This window comes from Mustelus asterias, chromosome 2, assembly GCF_964213995.1.
Source record: "Mustelus asterias chromosome 2, sMusAst1.hap1.1, whole genome shotgun sequence".
Lineage (NCBI taxonomy): Eukaryota > Metazoa > Chordata > Chondrichthyes > Carcharhiniformes > Triakidae > Mustelus > Mustelus asterias.
In genome coordinates this window covers 110,085,048-110,102,610 of record NC_135802.1, presented here as the reverse complement: position 1 = coordinate 110,102,610, position 17,563 = coordinate 110,085,048, and the positions used below count along the sequence as shown (strand labels likewise).

Sequence of the window (17,563 nt, the reverse complement as noted above, 5' to 3'; positions counted from 1 at the left end):
TTTAAGAAAAAGCAAGATATCAACAAAGAGAAAAAAAAGAACTGTTCGTGCACATCACCTATCCGGCCCAGTCTGAAACAATCCTCACTACTTGTCACAGTCATTGGTTTTTGCTGTAGAATTAGTTTGTTAACTATCTGGGTGGCATAGTGGTTCCTGGACAGCACCGTGGCAGTGGCTAGTACTGCTACCTCACAGCGCCAGAGACCTGTATTCGATTCCAGCCTTGGGTAACTGTGTGGAGTTTGCACAATCTCCCTGTGTCTGCACGCTCCATTTTCCCCCCACAGTTCAAAGACATGTAGGTTTGGTGGATTAACCATGGTAAATGAGTGGGGTTACGGGATTAGGGCAGGGGAATGGGTCTGGGTAAGAGGCTCTTTCAGAGATTTGGTGCAGACCTCAATAGGCCAAATGGCCTCCTTGTGCACTGTAAGGATTCTATTCTTCTTTGAAACATGCCAACCATATTCAAACAACAAATGCTGCTAAATTAAAATCTCAACACAACAGAAGATTCATAGTATCCCAAAAAAATGCTAAAACAGCAACAGAATTTGACAAGTGTTGCCACTGACACAAAGCTCTGAAATGCAACACTTGATTGGACAAATATATCAAATTGTCAAATGATGTGATGGTGATATTCATTTACCTGGTTTTAAAACACTTAGAGAAGTTTCACTAGGAACATCCATCACCACCCCACACTCCTGGCTTTTATTTGCTCCATCAACACAGGTCAAAGAGGAACATGCGATGCTTTTTTTATTTTTGCCGAGCAGGACTTTATCAAAGCCTCCACATTTGTCTGAAAGCAGGCATATCTCTGGCATAAAAATAAAGTGTAAAACAATTAACAACAGTTATATCAGCATCAGAACTGTATCAGCTGCAACAGCACAATAAATGATATAAAATTGATATAGCCAATTAATAGCGCTGTAAATTATTAAAGTCAGACTGGAATCAACTAAGGACTGAATATTATTGTATCAGCTACATTCAGATTCCACAGATTAGCTACATGCTCCAACTCAATTGAAGGCAAGTGGATTTGAATTCATCCCAAAGTCTACGGTGGTGAACGTGCTGGCTTGTCACACTGGTTGATCGATGTAACGAGCTGGTAAGAGGGGTGAAAAATCGTGCTCGTGTCTGGTTTTTAACCTCTCGCAATGTTACTGGCCCCATTCTGTCAACAAAATCAGCCTTGTGCCTGGGAAGGATTTCCCAGTGCAACAATGTACTGGGAGATCAGGTGCCTATATAATGGCACCCCTACAGCTCAGCAGCTGGCTTCCCGGTGTAAGTAGGCTCCGCCCACTCTCCCCTACTGGTAAGAATTACATTTTACCTCATTTTCTTTTCCTTACATTTTACCTCATTTCCTTTTCCTAAGTGCCATACAATTGTGTGTGGGAGCTCGCTCAAAAAAATGGGTGTGATTCTCCTATTTTCACAGTCATTCAGCAGAATTTTTTTTTGGTAAGATTACTCCCTATGATTTACACCTCTGCTTATCCTTTCAGCTGTTGATTTCGCTATGGTAGCATCCTTAGTAATGCCCTTATAAAATTTATGTTTTGAAAGAAGTTAAACATCCCAACTAGTGTTCCAACTAACTTTTCAAAATACATTTTCCATTTCCTTGGAGGCTATTCTTTGAAAGCATTCTAAATGTGCAAGAGGATGAAAAAACCTCCACAATTTATTAAATGTTAAATCAGTAATGAGGTCAGAATTGTAACATTTTGGCAGTACAGAAACAAGCTATATGCCAATATAATTTGCAGTGGCATGTTCCAGCTAACCGGTCACCATTTTAGTCCTACCTTTCAACTTGCTCCTCAAACTCGGCTATACTGTCTTTGTCAACAAACCATTCAATTTTCTTTTAAAAAAAGAAAACTTATGAAATTGACCTTGAAGTTGTGGTTGGGACTGTCACATTCTCTAATTCAACTTTTGATTTATTCATGTTCACTCCTAATTACTTCATCTGACCAATGCAAACACTCCTACTCTAATCAAAATCTACTTTGTAATATCAGTAATTAGAAGTATGATTGACTGCATAAACATCTTGAAAGTTAAAATCAATGCATACCAAACTGCCCATTCTGGTTTATAAAAAGTTCTGTGACGCTGTATGCAATAACAGTGCGAGGTGGGATCTCCAACACAACGTTAACATCTTTGGTGATAGTACCAGCATCACTAGCGGACACCTACAAAACAAAACCAGCTTAGAAATTTGCTCCAATTCACATACATTGGAGACGGCAAAGTTGTTCAACAAAAAAATAGTTCAGAACAAGGCTGCAAGATGCCATGCAGAAAATAATTTCAAATCCATTGTATTTCTATGCTATTTTCCTTCAGACCCATTTTGGAGCGAGTGTCATATTGCATTTTCTGCTGTAACCCCTTCCCTCAATCAACAGACTGCACTGAGGTTTCTCCATAGCTAAAGGTGACCAGTTTCCGTCCTTGACATGTATTGTATTAGAACATTGTGGCTCAGGCAGCAATGTGGCACAAGTATTTCTCTCTACTACCTCGCATCAAGTTGATCTTTCTCTACACCCTAGTTTTGACTGTAACACTACATTCTGCACTCTCCCTTTTCCTTCTCTATGAACGGTATGCTTTGTCTGTATAGTGCGCAAGAAACAATATTTTTCACTGTATACCAATACATGTGACAATAATAAATCAAATCAAATCACTGTTTTAGGCTTTAGGAAAACAAAACCCTGGCTCCTGATTACTATCTAGTGAATCTTGATGAAAAAGTCATACAAGGGGATGACACTTCAGGCATGAATACTGATAATTTAATTATACGTGTGACAACTTTCAGGAGTAAGAAGTAATGGAGGCGGGGGGCCACGTTGGAAGCCACATACACCCGATGATATAGATATGCATAAGCATTTCTCTGCTGCTGCTGCTATGTGACTTTCACCGATTGAAGTAGCCACCTTATGTCAGAAATCTTCTGGTTCTAATATTCTTTAATTCTGGAGGTTTGCATTTAAAGCTTGATTGCATTTCAGCTTGGCTATACCAGAAATTCAAAGAGTCCTTTAATTAACAAGAGCTTGAACTTTCAGACAACATCCAGAATATCAAATTCTGCTGAAGGAGATGTTTCCTTCACTCCTGCTTGTTGTAAGACCTAAAACTAAATTGCCCGAATGCAAAACTACCCTCCAGGAACCTACTTACTCTAAAATTAATTTGCTGACCTTTTTATTCTATTGCCCATCTCTTCTAGGCAACCTGATCACACGATCATACAATGAATATCAGTCGTCATTCACCACAAGTCAAATCGTAGAGCAATCTAGGTCTTAAAGGGACCATCATCCTAAGGTGAAATAGTTTTTTTCCCCTTCCAAAAACACATGGGCCATCATAAGATCTACAAAATTACTATCCAAGTCTTCTTGTATAAAGGGTAGCAATAAATATATTTTCAAGATACACCAGCCAAAAGACCAGCCAGCATTCACTTTCCATGTTAACAGTAAAAGCACACCCGATAAGTCTGCCAATCTCAGATTTAAAAAAAAATGCGGCTCCTTGTTGAGTAAGTGATCGCCCGTTTATAAGGCCATTTCCTCTCCAAGGACCAAATGTGACTTTGCACGTTGATGCAACAAATGATAGAAAATGCATCTACAATGCTTGATACCTTGCTTTTAGACCATGGCAAACAAAAAAAGGATCAACATACCTACTCCACTACTAAATAAATTGAAAGACCTTGTAGATGTAGTACTATTCTACATAGGTTGGATCAACAAAGTGTAACCTATTATATTTCTTACCCAGGCTTTCCACTGCTCTATGAATTCACAAAGAAGCCGATTCTAGATTTAAAAAAAAATTAATGCAGAGAGAAAAATATTGGACAAGCTCCCAAGATCCATGTTATGTTTGGCAAAAATGTTATGACAGCTACAATGCAAAATAAATTTGTATTTATGAAGATACGCACGCACCTTCAATATTTTGGTTTTAAGTCCCAGCATGCCACCACACTTTTCTTCAATCTGCAAATGTTCAGAAATGGAGCACTTTTGTGACGTGATGATCTTTTCGTGTACTACGCACAAAATTTCATTTCTTTCTTCACAAGTTTGCTGGACAAATGGGTGATCCAACTTTATAACCCTAGAAAAGCGAGCAGTTAGATGAGATGGCTGTTTAACCCCATTTATCGCAGTAACCTTTTACATAGAGTTGACTAGATACGATCAGGACGCCATTAACCTATTGGGCATTCTGGAAAATGGTCAGTTATTGCAGTCGGCAGGCATGGCTGCAAGAACAGGGCAAAGGCTGGAGATTCTGTGGTGAGCAATTCATCTTCGGACCCTGCTGACCATACAGTCAAGACACTAGTCAGGAGTATTGTTGCCTGAGAATGCAGCTTCGATAACACTCGCACAAGAATCTTGGTATCACTCGGGTGGAACACAGTGGCATCCTGCACACCACTTTAAACATTAACTCCCTCCTTCACCAGTGCACAGTGTGTACTATCCACCAGATAAACCTTGTTAAGGTTCCTTACACATCATTCCTTTTCTTGTCACTGCAGATATAAATACCAAACGGACTGCAGTCCTCACCACGACTTTATCCAGGTGTAATTTGGGATGGATAACAAATGCTCGCCTTGTTAGCAAAGCTCACATCCCAGACAATTAAAGGTAAAAATTTGTCCGAAACACATACAGCTAACAAGTTCTTTTCCAGGTTGCAAAATGCCCAATGGGGTTTGTTAGCTGAGGGCAGTGTAGCAAAACAATAAGAACACCTTTAGTAGCCTTAAGATGCCTCAAAGTACTTAAAGGCGGGATTTTCCGGCCGTGCTCACCCCAAAACTGGAAAATCTCACCTCAGGTCAGCAGACCTTTGCATGGTCTGCCCCGACTGCCTCTCGCTCGCTATGATTCCCGTGGCAGGCAGGATGGGAACATTTCCCTTGTGCACAGCAAACTCTCACATACAGAATGAAATAAATGATCAGATCATCTGTTTCGACGAGCTGGTTGAGGGATAAATATTGACTAGAATATTGGAGAACTTCCCTGCTCATCTTCAAATAGTGCAATGTGATCTTTTACATCCACACAAGGGGGAAAGAAGGGACCACAGTTCAATATCTAAAACATTACACCTCCAACCGCACAGCACTCCCTCAGCACTGCACTACAGAATTAACCTCGGGGCTGAGTCAAAAGGAGAGTGTGCCAACATCGAGCCAAGTCAAGACAGGCAGATAAGCCAAAATCTGATGGAACGTCACAATGAATGGTCATCAGAATCTAGAAAAATAAAATGTGCAGCTAAATCCTGCCTTTATTCATTTAAATATTTGTTCGCCAAAAGGAACTAAATTAAGACTAAAAAGGATAACACAATAGACTAATACTTGTTGCAAATATCAGCTTTAAAAGATAATTATGTAAAATGAAAACAGCCATGTGACCTACTCTGAAGTCTGCCTAACAGGCCTGGGTGCTGTGGCTTTTAAGGATTAAAGGGAGGTCCAGATGGTTTTGTTGGAAAGTAGGTGTTTACACTTCAACGTCACGTGTTTTACAATGATTAGACCACTAGCCACCAAAGCCGTGTTCTGTCATTTAAAGTACAAGTTGCCTATAAAATAGTATTTAGTCAGTGTTGCTTTTAGTGTGATTGTTGCAGTAAAAATCTTACAACATGAAATCTTATCAGGTCATCCATTCAGCTATTAACTGGAACTTCAAATTTATTTGGGATTACAGGGATCACAACACTTACTTTTAGGACCAGTCTATTACATTTTTGACCTTTCCTGGAAAGTTTGGGGAAATATTATTTCAAATCCAGCATTAAAATCATTGAAGTTAAAGTTATTTCAAAAAGGAAAAGACGGAATCCAGACAAAAGGTGGTGAAGTATGCTAATCAGCACACTTCTCTCACAGACTAAACAATAAGTGATTCATTAGTATATACGGGGGGGTAGTTGGAAAGACTACCCTCATTGTGAGAGAAAGTCATTCGGTATCAGTTGGTCTGTGACAGGGACAGGGTTCCCTGACACTGATTGTGAAGCTTTAGAAATAGAATACACACAAAAAACTGTTGGACTGGGAAATAAGAGTGTACAGGCAGGCACAGTCGATAGCTGTGATAAACATGGGGATGCAGGGAGTGTTTCTAGTCAGTCTGTTGGACAGGATGCAGAAGGTTTATTTGATTTAAACAGTATAAGGTTACCCACAGATGGGGGATAACTGCATGTTACTTATTTTGCACCATTTCAGAAATGCAAGTTGTATCACTTGAACTAACTGACTCTGCTCTCATCTGTTGCTCAGAATATTTTATGGTTGAAATCAAGCTTCATAATATCTGATGTTAATTTTGCCCAGCTTTAGAGAGATTGAAGAGAAAAACCTGAGACATCATGCATTCAGAGTCAGTGAGTTGCTATTCTTATATTTTGTCATGCTATCGCACAAGCAGGTAAGGAGAGGTGCGGAGGTGCAAGGCACAACATAGGGGAGTGACAACTACCATTGAAACTGAAAAGGGTATCCATGAAAGACCTATTCCAATGGTAGGCAACTACAATTTAACCACATTTGAATCCAACATTACAGAATTGTGAAATTCAAATAATTACTGACCCAATCGACTAGGACCAAGTTCAATCTCATTAAACACTGCAAAACAAAAGAGCCAGTGAATTAAATTCACTAATAAAATCTTCCCAAGGACAAAAATAACCACTTTCTAACTAATGTGTGAAGGTATTGCTTGATTTTTTTTAAGGAAAGCCAAAATATTATTTCTGATAGCAAGTAAAATTGCTTTTGCAGATATAGAACACTTGGAAGGAATGCTTTTTTTAATGGCTGCATTAAGTTAGTGCTTTAATAATGTCTGATAAGTTTAGAAATAAGAAAATGGGGTAAATCTCATATCATTGAACATTAATGAGTGGTAACAACTGGATGTGTAAATTATTGATTGAAATTTGGAAATAAACATTTGTTTGTTTCTTAACTGGGTCATGCTATATCATTTCACCTGCAAAATAAATTAATGTTATTTCTGCCTGTTAAGTGAGCTTTGTTTGACCCTGTACAAAGTCCATGAAAAACATCAATGTGCACTTGCTGTAATCTACCTTTTCTCAGCTACTTTCAAAAGCTGATGCAAATCAAATTCTTGTTTCTTCAGATTTCCAAAGGAAGATTCTAGAGCCACTGAGTCCTGCCCTTCCAGGTTAAAGCTTAAATTTGCAACCTCAGCTCCCGTCCCTGCCTGCAGATTGTCTCCAAATTTTCCTTCATACTTGAGAAAGTCCGATTCAGTGACAGCTGCAAAACAAAAACCTTTTCAGCTCAACTACTGAAAGGAACATTGTAACAGTTACTAACACGTGACTGGTTGCCAGCATGCTTCAAGTCAATCGTACTTAAGCCAATTGTTCTACTGAGGTCTGATGAACAAGTTTGTGGTGATAATATAAAAGTATCGCCAGATAAATACACAATCATCAATGCAATAATTCTGTTTTCTATAGGTAGAGGACATGATGGGAGAATCTTATATCAAGGTTGAGATAAATATAATGAACATTCAGGCTTTTCCATAAATTATAGAGTACAGAAAGCCATTGTGCATGTCTGCCACTTCCCCATAGCCCTACACATAGTTTCTTTTCAGGTAATGAAAGTCATAATCCAACCTGCTTCCTCCACGCTCATGCAGTGCATTCCAGATCCTAACCACACTGCGTAAAAAAATGCTTTTTCTCAGTCACCTTTGTTTTGCCAATCACCTTAAATCTGTGCCCTTTGGTTCTTTGTCCTTTCATCAATGGCAAGTTTCTCCCGTCCAATTCCTTCATGATTTTGAATACTTCTATCAACCTATCTGGAATTATTCCTGTGAATCATATCTACAAATGCCACTTTGTTACTGGCCACTAGGTGGCAAGCAAAAGTAGTTCAAGAGTCCTCATACTCAGATATACTCACACATCCCTGTGGAATTTAAATTCAATTAATAAATCTGGAATATAAAGCTCACCTCAGGAAAAGTTACCATGACAACTATTGCTGACTGTTGTAAAAACCCATCTGGTTCACTAATATTCTTTAAAGGGTGGAAATCTGCCATCTTTACCTGGTGTGGCCTGCTGGTGATACAAAATCCACAACAATGTGGTTGACTCTTAGCTGCCCTATGAAATGGCCTAGGTAGCCACGCAGTTCAAGAGCAATATGGGCAACAAATGCTGGCCCCGCCAGTGACACCCACATTCATAGAACCATTGGATCCCTACAGTGCAGAGGCGGCTTTTTGGACCATTGAGTCTGCACCAACACTCTCCAAACAAGCATCCCAACCAGGCCCTCCCTTCTGCCATACCCCCATAACTCCGCGCATTTACCATGGCTAATCCACGAACCTACACATCTTGGGGTGCTGAGGAGCAATTTAGCATGGCCAATCCACCTAACCTGCACATCTTTGGGAGGAAACTGGAGCAGCCGGAGGAAACCCATGCAGACATGGGAAGAATGTGCAAACTCTGCACAGACAGTCACTCCAGGCCGGAATTGAACCCGGGTCCCTGGTGCTGTGAGACAGCAGTGCTAACCACTGTTCCCAAGAAATAATAATGAGCTTGATCACAGGAAATATTCAAAGATTTGTTACTCAATTTGTATGTAATTCAGCAAAATAGGGTACAAAGGGAACTCCCGGCATGTGCTATTTTCCAGATAAAGCGTTGAACAAAATATCTTAAATCCTGTGAAACTTTAAAACAAATTGGCTTTAAATTAAGCCCTTTGATCTATCCAATTTAATCTTTTCAGAATATTAACTTTACCATCATCCTGCTATAATGTAAGGATAGGGCTATTTTTTATTAGTTTTCCTGCTTTTGTTGGCCACGTTCAGTGAGTAAAGGGGTTCGTCATCAGGCAGCGTTTTAGATGAATAAGCAGAGGTCACAAACTATCTTGTTCATGCAGCCTGAAGAGTGGTCATAGATCTCAGAGCGGTCATAGATCTCAGAGCAACTTGAACATCAATTCAAGATGATATGGCACTAGATCGGGATTCTTTGGAGGGCAGCTGTGTACCATGGCTAAAGAGGGCCTTTGTCCTCTGTAACTACTTTCAGTTGAATGATTTGACTGACCGTTCAGTTAAATTGAAGGTTTGAGGTGTTACTCTTGTGAAAACTACAGTGAACAATGGGATTAAGTAATTATTTGATAACATACAAATCTGCATCGGCTGAAATCAAGGCAGAAAAAGGGTTAAAATCAATGCTTTAGAACTCAAAAGAAAGCTTAGCCAGCCTATACTGTTGAGCTCAATGTTTGTAACACAGTGAGTCCTCCAGCACTTAGTAGTCTTAAGTGTCTCGAGCATGCGTAACTATATAGTTATAATTGTACGTGTATGATGTGGAGATACTGGTGTTGGACTTGGGTGGGCAGGACGAGAGGTCACACCACACCTGGTGAAGTGGGCCTGATGAAGGAGCAGCACTCCAAAAGCTTGTGATTTCAAATGAACATGTTGGACTATAACCTGGTGTCATGTGACCTTTCATATTGTATATATGTAGTTATAGTTAACATTGCGTGCTTAATTCCACAAGAGCCAATAAATGCCTTACAAATCTATTGTGGAGTAACTTATAAACAGAAAGAAGAACATCCGTCCCCTAACAATAACACTCAGCAGTTTGTTTTAATCCTGGGCTTCTCATTTCCGTGAAGAAATTAGTCTTGAATTTAGTCCTGAAACTTGGTGTAAATAACCATCTGGTGTCCACTTGTTCTGCCATATCTGAAAGTATTATTCTAGGTTTACTTTCTTGGTTTTGTTAAGTATCTTATATATGTCTAAGCTCAGCTGCAATATCATATAAATTCATTTTATTGAGGCTGAACAGCTGTTTCTCCATAACTCATCGTACAAACTTGAAGAATCAAACTGATACGTTAAGCACCAGCCCTAGGCCTAGTGTCTTGGCTAGCACTGGAAGCAAGTCTAGGAACCCCATCATTCGCCCTTCCACAATGTTCAACTTATTCCTAATGTGTCTTTCGTGGCACAAATGCAACCCAAACATGGAAATCAACCAAGAAAAGCTGTCCACAACTTCTCTTCACTACAGAGTACCTCCAGGTGACAGCCTAATATTCCTGTTTAAATTGTATTTGCGTCTATCCATTTTAAGCTTTGAGCCTCCCATTACAACCATCTCTTCACATCTGTCCCAACCTAGCCATCTTATAAGACAGGAACCTGCATCGATATAGTATTCATATCCTCTAGATACCCTGTTTCACTGATCTTGTGGAGAGAAACAGTAGCCAAATTGCACACTAAGATCACAAAACAGCATTGAGATAGATGTCCAAAGGATCTCATTTTGGTTGTGATGAATTGGGAGATAAATATTGACCAGAAGCCTAAAAAAGAGCTCCCCAATCTTCACTAAATAACAAAAATACATTTCTATCCAAAAAAACAGCCAAGGATCAGAAAGACAGCAGTTGAGAGATGCAGCAGTCCCACTGCCCAAGTCCTGGAGTCATACCCATGATCTTCAACTTAAAAGGAAATAGTACAAATATTGAGTCAAGATGATTGCGCACAACACACAAACATTTCCATATAGACAAGAGTTGGACTTTCTTCCAAGTATAACTTCTTATCCATTACCAACTTTTATATATCTATTTCCAGTCATCCAACTACTGACTCCACGTGGTGCTATGTGTCTTTTAAATTTGTCACACTATCTCTGCTTGCATGCCCCACAATATTTCTTGTGACTCAACTGAAGCATATTTATCCATTACTATCCTATTTATATAATCTTGTGTTGATCATTCCTCATTTCCTATACCTGTTGCTCCACAGCAATTCCTCCCTTTCTGACCACTGCCCCAGCCCATTTTTCAATCTGCATCATTCTTCTCCAAAGTTACCATTTCAGATGACCTCTAGTTGATCCTTTTTCCTCACCGTCAATGTCTCCCAAGATTGCAGTCCAGCTAACGAGAATAAACCTTTCAGACACCAGCCCTTCCCTTCAGAGCACCTTCTGTCCTTATTATGTAACACCAGTTACATTGGACTTTGCCTGCATGCCTCAATAGTTGTAACTATTTCATAATACCATTGAGAAACACAATAACATTGTCTTTACTTAGTTTGAGTTTTAACAACACCAGGTTAAAGTCCAACAGGTTTATTTGGTAGCAAATACCATTAGCTTTCGGAGCGCTGCTCCTTCGTCAGATGGAGTGGAAATCTGCTCTCAAACAGGGCACAGAGACACATCTTACTTAGTTTTTCACATCTTTACTTAGTTTTCCATTCCTTTTGTGGCTTACCCTAGACCTAAATGATCACAGAAATGAACAAATTAGGAGGATGAACCAGCCTTGAATATGAAATATCTTTTATAACTAAAGCATCTTAAATACTAGCTGAACACAACTTTATACCCAACTTAAATACCTGAAGGTGGTTATTGGGAAATATTACTGCAGGATAGGTAAATATTTTTGGTAAAGTCAGTGAATCTTTGCTGATTGAGAAACAGACTGAACATTTTTTGTTTAAAAGTCTATCACTTTCAGCTACAGCATGGGAAATGGGTTATTTGCAGGTACAGGGGCTGCCATACATCAATCACCTGTCAACTCATTTACTGGAACAGAATTCAAATGTAAGTGGCATGTCTAATCACATCCATACATTAATTCAATTCCTTCTTGCTCCTCATTCAAGTACCAGAAAGGGAAAAACAAATCAATTATTTGCACACTTCAAATTAGTTTACCAAATCATTTTCACCCTTTCTCAGAATCATCGATTCCCTACAGCAGAAGGAGGCCATTTGGCCCATCGGGTCTGCACTGACCATCCGACAGAACATCCCACCCAGGCCCTATCCCCCTAACCCCATATATTTACCCCACTATTCCCCTACCCTACACATCCTGGAACAGTAAGGAGCAATTTAGCATAACCGATCTACCTAACCTGCACATCTTTGGACTGTGGGAGGAAACTGGAGCACTCGAAGGAAACCTACAGAGACATGGGAAGAATGTGCAAACTCCACACAGTTGCCTCACAGAACAATATTCATAAAGTTAAGTTATTCAGTCAGCATTTAATCTATTTTTGCTTTGAATAAATTGAAGGATTCCAATTATTTTGTTCAAATTAGAAAATCTGCAGTCATAGAAATGTCTCACTACCCTCATGCTTGATATTTTACTAAGTTTCTGCAGTTAATACTTAGAAATGAACAAAAATCCATACCAGCTTTGATGGGACTGTCATCAGTCAATATGTCTTGGAGGCTAAATGAAGAAGGATGATATTTTGGTTTCTGCCAGAACCATCCTTTCTTTCTCTTTGTTACCAGGCTCAGAAGCTGCAGTTTATCAGAATCATTCAGGCTGCGAATAGAGATCAGGTCACCACTACTTTCAATCTGTTTCACAAAACTGCTGGTTGCCTTTGCAAACATCTTCAGAGCTCAACCATAAACCTAAGAAATAAACATGATTAAGTCTATAGTGATAAGAACTTAATGTTATAAGTTGCTTTACAATGGTAATGCTATAAAAACTGCATCCGTTTGCAAAATACACCACAGTTCAAGATGAATCCTATACAAAAGGCTGAAATACAACCAACTTATTTACGACCTTGCTCAGGCAAGATCGTAAAAGCCTACCCGAGGCCAACGGAGGTTTTCATTCTACGAACCTCGCCCGCACCAATTCCATGGCAGGCGAGCTGGTAGAGCTCCGGCCATTTATGTCATAGAATTCCTACAGTGCAGAAGGAGGTTATTCGGCCCATCGAGTCTGCACTGACCACAATCCCACCCAGGCCCTATTCCCGTAACCCCACATCTTTACCCTCCGAATCTCCCAGACACTAGGGTCTATTTAGCATGGCCAACCAACCTAACCTGGATTGTGGGAGGAAACCGGAGCACCCGGAGAAAACCCAAGCAGAGGGAGAATGTGCAAACTCCACACAGACAGTGATCCGAGGCTGGAATTGAACCTGGGTCCCTGGCGCTGAGGCAGCAGTGCTAACCACTGTGCCACCCTAATGTGGATATAACAGCTTACAAAAAGCAGTATCAATATAACAAATATGCTTAAAATGCATCATGCGACATAAGATTGTGTCATCTGAGTACAGATGGTTAAAAGAGCTTCCTGTTGCTTGGAACACATTTTTCCTATTTATATAAACAAAGAACAGAGCCTAAAATAGAACATTTGGGACTAAGTAGAAACAGGTTTGCTGAAATAAAATTAGAAGCTTAAGTATGCATCGTCTTAACTGATAATTTCTTCATTTTGCTTTAATCAATCCAATCCCACATGTATAAGCGTTTTGTCTACACTGGATTATGTTAGCAAAGATCAACAATAGTTACCATTATGCAGTCAGTTAGCTACATAGCAAATCCTTTTCTGTACCACAGTTAAGGAGAACATGAGTAATAAAAAAAGCTAAATGGCAGTTGCTTAAATTGGTAATGTGGGCAGTGCCAGGCATATTTAATTATAATAGAACTGCTTTTCCTCTCAAAACACATTTACATAGCAAGTCATCTGTCTTCTAGGATAATGTTCAATCTTTCATGACCTTATTTAGAGATTTAAAATAGCATACTGGAAACTATTTTACAAAGTTTCAATTATATTCAATGCAAATTCTGACTTGTACTAACTAAATATATAGTTACTGTTTATACAATCAAGGCTTGTAAATTACATCCAATGCAATCAAGCTTGTTTAACCCCCATCGCTCTTCCCATTACTAATTTGTGGCCCCTGTTTACAGAAATCTAGCACAAAAGTGGCTTCAGGCTCAAGTAACTAAGCCTCAATGACGACAAAACAAAGTGGAATCTCACACTCCTCCGCTCCTGTGTCACTTGCTTGTTATTCAGGCTGCATGACCAAATGTGCAAAGCAAAAACATATCGCCAACATTTTAAGCTGCTTTAAGTGTAACCACATTCAAAGAATATCCAGGTGTGTTGCATCGTGGTGGTGTTATAATTTAGGTTACTAGACCACAGTTACATTCAATAAATGTGAAATATGATGTTACATTTTAAACTTTTAATTGTCCAATTTTTTCCCCAAGCAGAAGTTCATGTTAGAAACTGTAAGTGAACAAGGCTTGAATTGCACTTTTAACATGAAACGGTTCTGATGAAGGAATCATTCCACAATGACAACACAAAAGGCTGGGGGGGGGGGGGGAGGAGGGAACAAATAAAACCAGAAACTCAGCGGCTCACACTACAACATCTGTTGAGAGAAACAGTTAAATCATTAAGGTCCATGACTTTATATCAGATTTTCAACATTCTCATTTGCCACAAGGGTTAGTACAAAATGCTTCAAGTACAGATCGTGTGGAGGTTGTATTTAGATTTTTCCTCTGGTTTTGCTTGGTAATCTGTTGCAGTACAGCTAAATAACAATCTTAATGTTAAACTTATCTTCTGGACAACATCTGCCCAGATTCAGGGTGGGGCCATGAAGCGCTGCACAAGGGAGGAGGGAAACATACAAAACTCCCTGAAATACACAAGACCTCTCAGATAGGAAATTAACTACGGGCAGATGTCAGACCCGGAAATAAACCGCTCTGCATATCGTACATCCCAGTTCAATAGCTCCAGAAAGAATAATACCCAAGGAGAAGATGGAAATCTCTAATGAAGCAATTCTCCGCCAGATACGCACAGCAGGCTCGACATCCTGCTCACTGCTCCGTCGCTAATGCTTCATGCAAAATGAAAACCTGTCCCCACAAACCTACAGAGTGTAGTTTTGATATAGAAACAGGGTACAGCAAAATGCGGCCACAGCAACAAACAGACAAGACCCACAACCGATAAACTTTGGAAACTGGGACAGCAATAGCAGCATCCTTCCCCAAACCTACCTGAACACAGCTCAACTGCCTGCACTAAAGAAAGTGAACCGACTGCTGCCAGTGTCCCGGCTAACTGCAGTCTAGAGGCGGGATTCACTCGTGGTTAAGGCAGTGGGCGTGCCCTTTGAGTAAGAGCAACTGAGATCACCCCCACTCTGCTACCGTGCATTCTTATTTCTATTCAGATAACTACCCATTTCTCCTTGGAAAGCCATGACTGAGTCTCCCTCTACCACACTATCTTCCACATCCTAACCACTCCATCAGAAAAACAGCCCACTCCAACTTTCCATAGTTGGGGAAAGGTTTGGGTCAGGCTCTAGTTGTTACGCCGTATACATCATCTATTTGATTTGATTTATTATTGTCACATGTATTAGTATACAGTGAAAAGTATTGTTTCTTGTGCACTATACAGACAAAGCATACCATTCATAGAGAAGGAAAGGAGAAGGTGCAGAATGTAGTGTTAGTCATAGCTGGTTGGGGTTAGCACAGTAAGAAGTCTCACAACACCAGGTTAAAGTCCAACAGGTTTATTTGGTAGCAAATACCATAAGCTTTCGGAGCACAGCTCCTTCGTCCCATCTCCACACCATGGTTAGCACTGGCAGACCAAGGGAAAATTTACTCCCTCCAGTATTTTCATTGAGTCACAGGCAGGTCTTGGAAGGCTTCTGATTGCCTTATTGTTTAACAGCTTGTGAACCTTGGCAGAGTAGGAGGATGCCTCCTGAGGAGTTGGGAACATTCTGACAAGTGCTAAATCTGTTACCAATTTTGATTGCCATTATTAGATGCTGTATTATAAGTTAGAAGTATTTGTCTAATTGTTGAAATACATTAAAGTACTTTGGGAAAAGTGTTAAAAACCAAATAAAACCGTGCTTGCAAACTCCATGCCATGACCTGAAGCTATTTAAGGCCTGGCTGCACTGAGATCTTTTTAAAGTGTACCCAGATCAGAGGAGAAAACCTCTCCCCGACATCGTGGAAGTCTTAGGGGCTTCCTCCCCTGTAATCAATGCTGGCATCACACCTCCAACCAACAGTTATCGCTGGCATCAGACCCCTTCACCACCCCCCCCCCCCCCCCCATAGAGAGTGCCAGCATCAGCCCCCTTTCCCCCAGGAAACATTCATCACTGGCACCAGTCTCCTTCCCCCAGCTAGCCCACACATCACTGGAGTGTGGGAGGAAACTGGAGCGCCCGGAAGAAACCCATGCAGACACATGGAGAATGTGCAAACTTCACACAGGCAGTAACCTCACGGAGTAATATTCATGAAACTAAGTTCTTCACACAGCATTTATTCTATTTTTGCGGTGAATAAATTGAAGGCTTCCAATTCTTCTGTTCAAATCAGAAAATCTGCAGACATAGAAATGTCACACTGCCCTCATGCTCCTTCTGCCCCACCTCAAACAACCATCACCAGCATCGTTCCCCCACACCACCAAATAGTCAACACCAGCATCTCCAACACTCTCACATCTGCCAACCAGTGCCAGGGGACAGTGTCAGGGCACTGCCTGGCCAAGACCCTCTCCCCCCCCCCCCCCCCCCCCCCCCCCCCAATGGCTATACTCACCTTTACACCCCTGGGGCATTTCCTCGACAGGTTCATGTCTGGGTGAATCTGTTGTAAACCTCACACCTGGGGGAGGGGGGTGAAATATGCTGTGTGGGGGGGGGGGGTGTTAATTATATTTAAATATGTAAAAATGCATTTAAATGAGGTTCTCACTCGATGTTTTCATCCCACGATACCTTTCCTTCTGGTGGTGAACACGGGCTGAAAATTCCCCTTCCCCCAATAGTTCTCCAGCTTTCTCTTCGAGAAACAGATACCTGTGCTGCAGAGACTGATTTGATTTACAGGCCATTTGGTATAACATAGAAAAAGCAGCCATCTGTTTTTGCAGTTTCAATGGGTTCAATTGTCTGCTGCTGTAATGGCCTGTTTTGACAGCTGAGGCCATTATGAATGCTTGGGTGATCCAGAGAACCATTTATTTCAAGGTTGTGTAGACAGTTTGACAGCTTTAAGAGGCCGCTGTCCCACTGCTGTCAATGGGATTTCCCCTTAAACCACCCTCTGCCACTGGGGCAAACCCGCAGCAGGGTGTGCCATCGGTGGGACTAGAAGATCCCATCAGCGGGAAAATCTCACCCTATATGTAGGCATGTGAGTTTAAGAGGGCATGGAGATGTCATGGAGAAAATGAGAGGGAATGAGGAATGTGAGGGGGCGTGGGGATGAGTGGGAGGTGAAGAGTGAGGGGTGACGATGTGGGGACACAAGAACAATTTGGAGAATTGGCAAATCCCAATGAATCAAGGTGGGTCTTCTTACCAGTCTGCTTTGGCACGTGCATTTTCCTAATGCTGCCGCTGTACTCAGGAAAACTCGAACCTGCCCAACCATGTATCCAGGAGATGAAAAGCTGCTGGGTATGGGCACAGATGACAGGCATGGATTTCCAAAGCTGGGAAATGGCCCAACGTAT

The 17,563-nt window shown here is 40.7% G+C and overlaps 1 protein-coding gene across 2 annotated transcripts in view; it reads right to left on the bottom strand.

The window, feature by feature from the left end:
- Positions 1–15,130, bottom strand: part of gsdmeb (gasdermin Eb) — a 33,560-nt gene extending 18,430 nt beyond the window's left edge. For both annotated transcript variants that reach the window (XR_013500658.1, XM_078240244.1), the window contains exons 1-6: positions 15,061–15,130; positions 12,390–12,621; positions 7,201–7,393; positions 4,014–4,185; positions 2,111–2,231; positions 656–829 (exon numbers count right to left, since the gene is read on the bottom strand). Coding sequence is in view for 1 of the 2 variants with exons in the window: in XM_078240244.1 (XP_078096370.1) it covers positions 656–829; positions 2,111–2,231; positions 4,014–4,185; positions 7,201–7,393; positions 12,390–12,600 (871 nt within the window). In the remaining variant the exon portion in view is untranslated. The remainder of the gene's footprint in view (positions 1–655; positions 830–2,110; positions 2,232–4,013; positions 4,186–7,200; positions 7,394–12,389; positions 12,622–15,060) is intronic.
- Between the last annotated feature and the right edge of the window lie 2,433 nt (positions 15,131–17,563).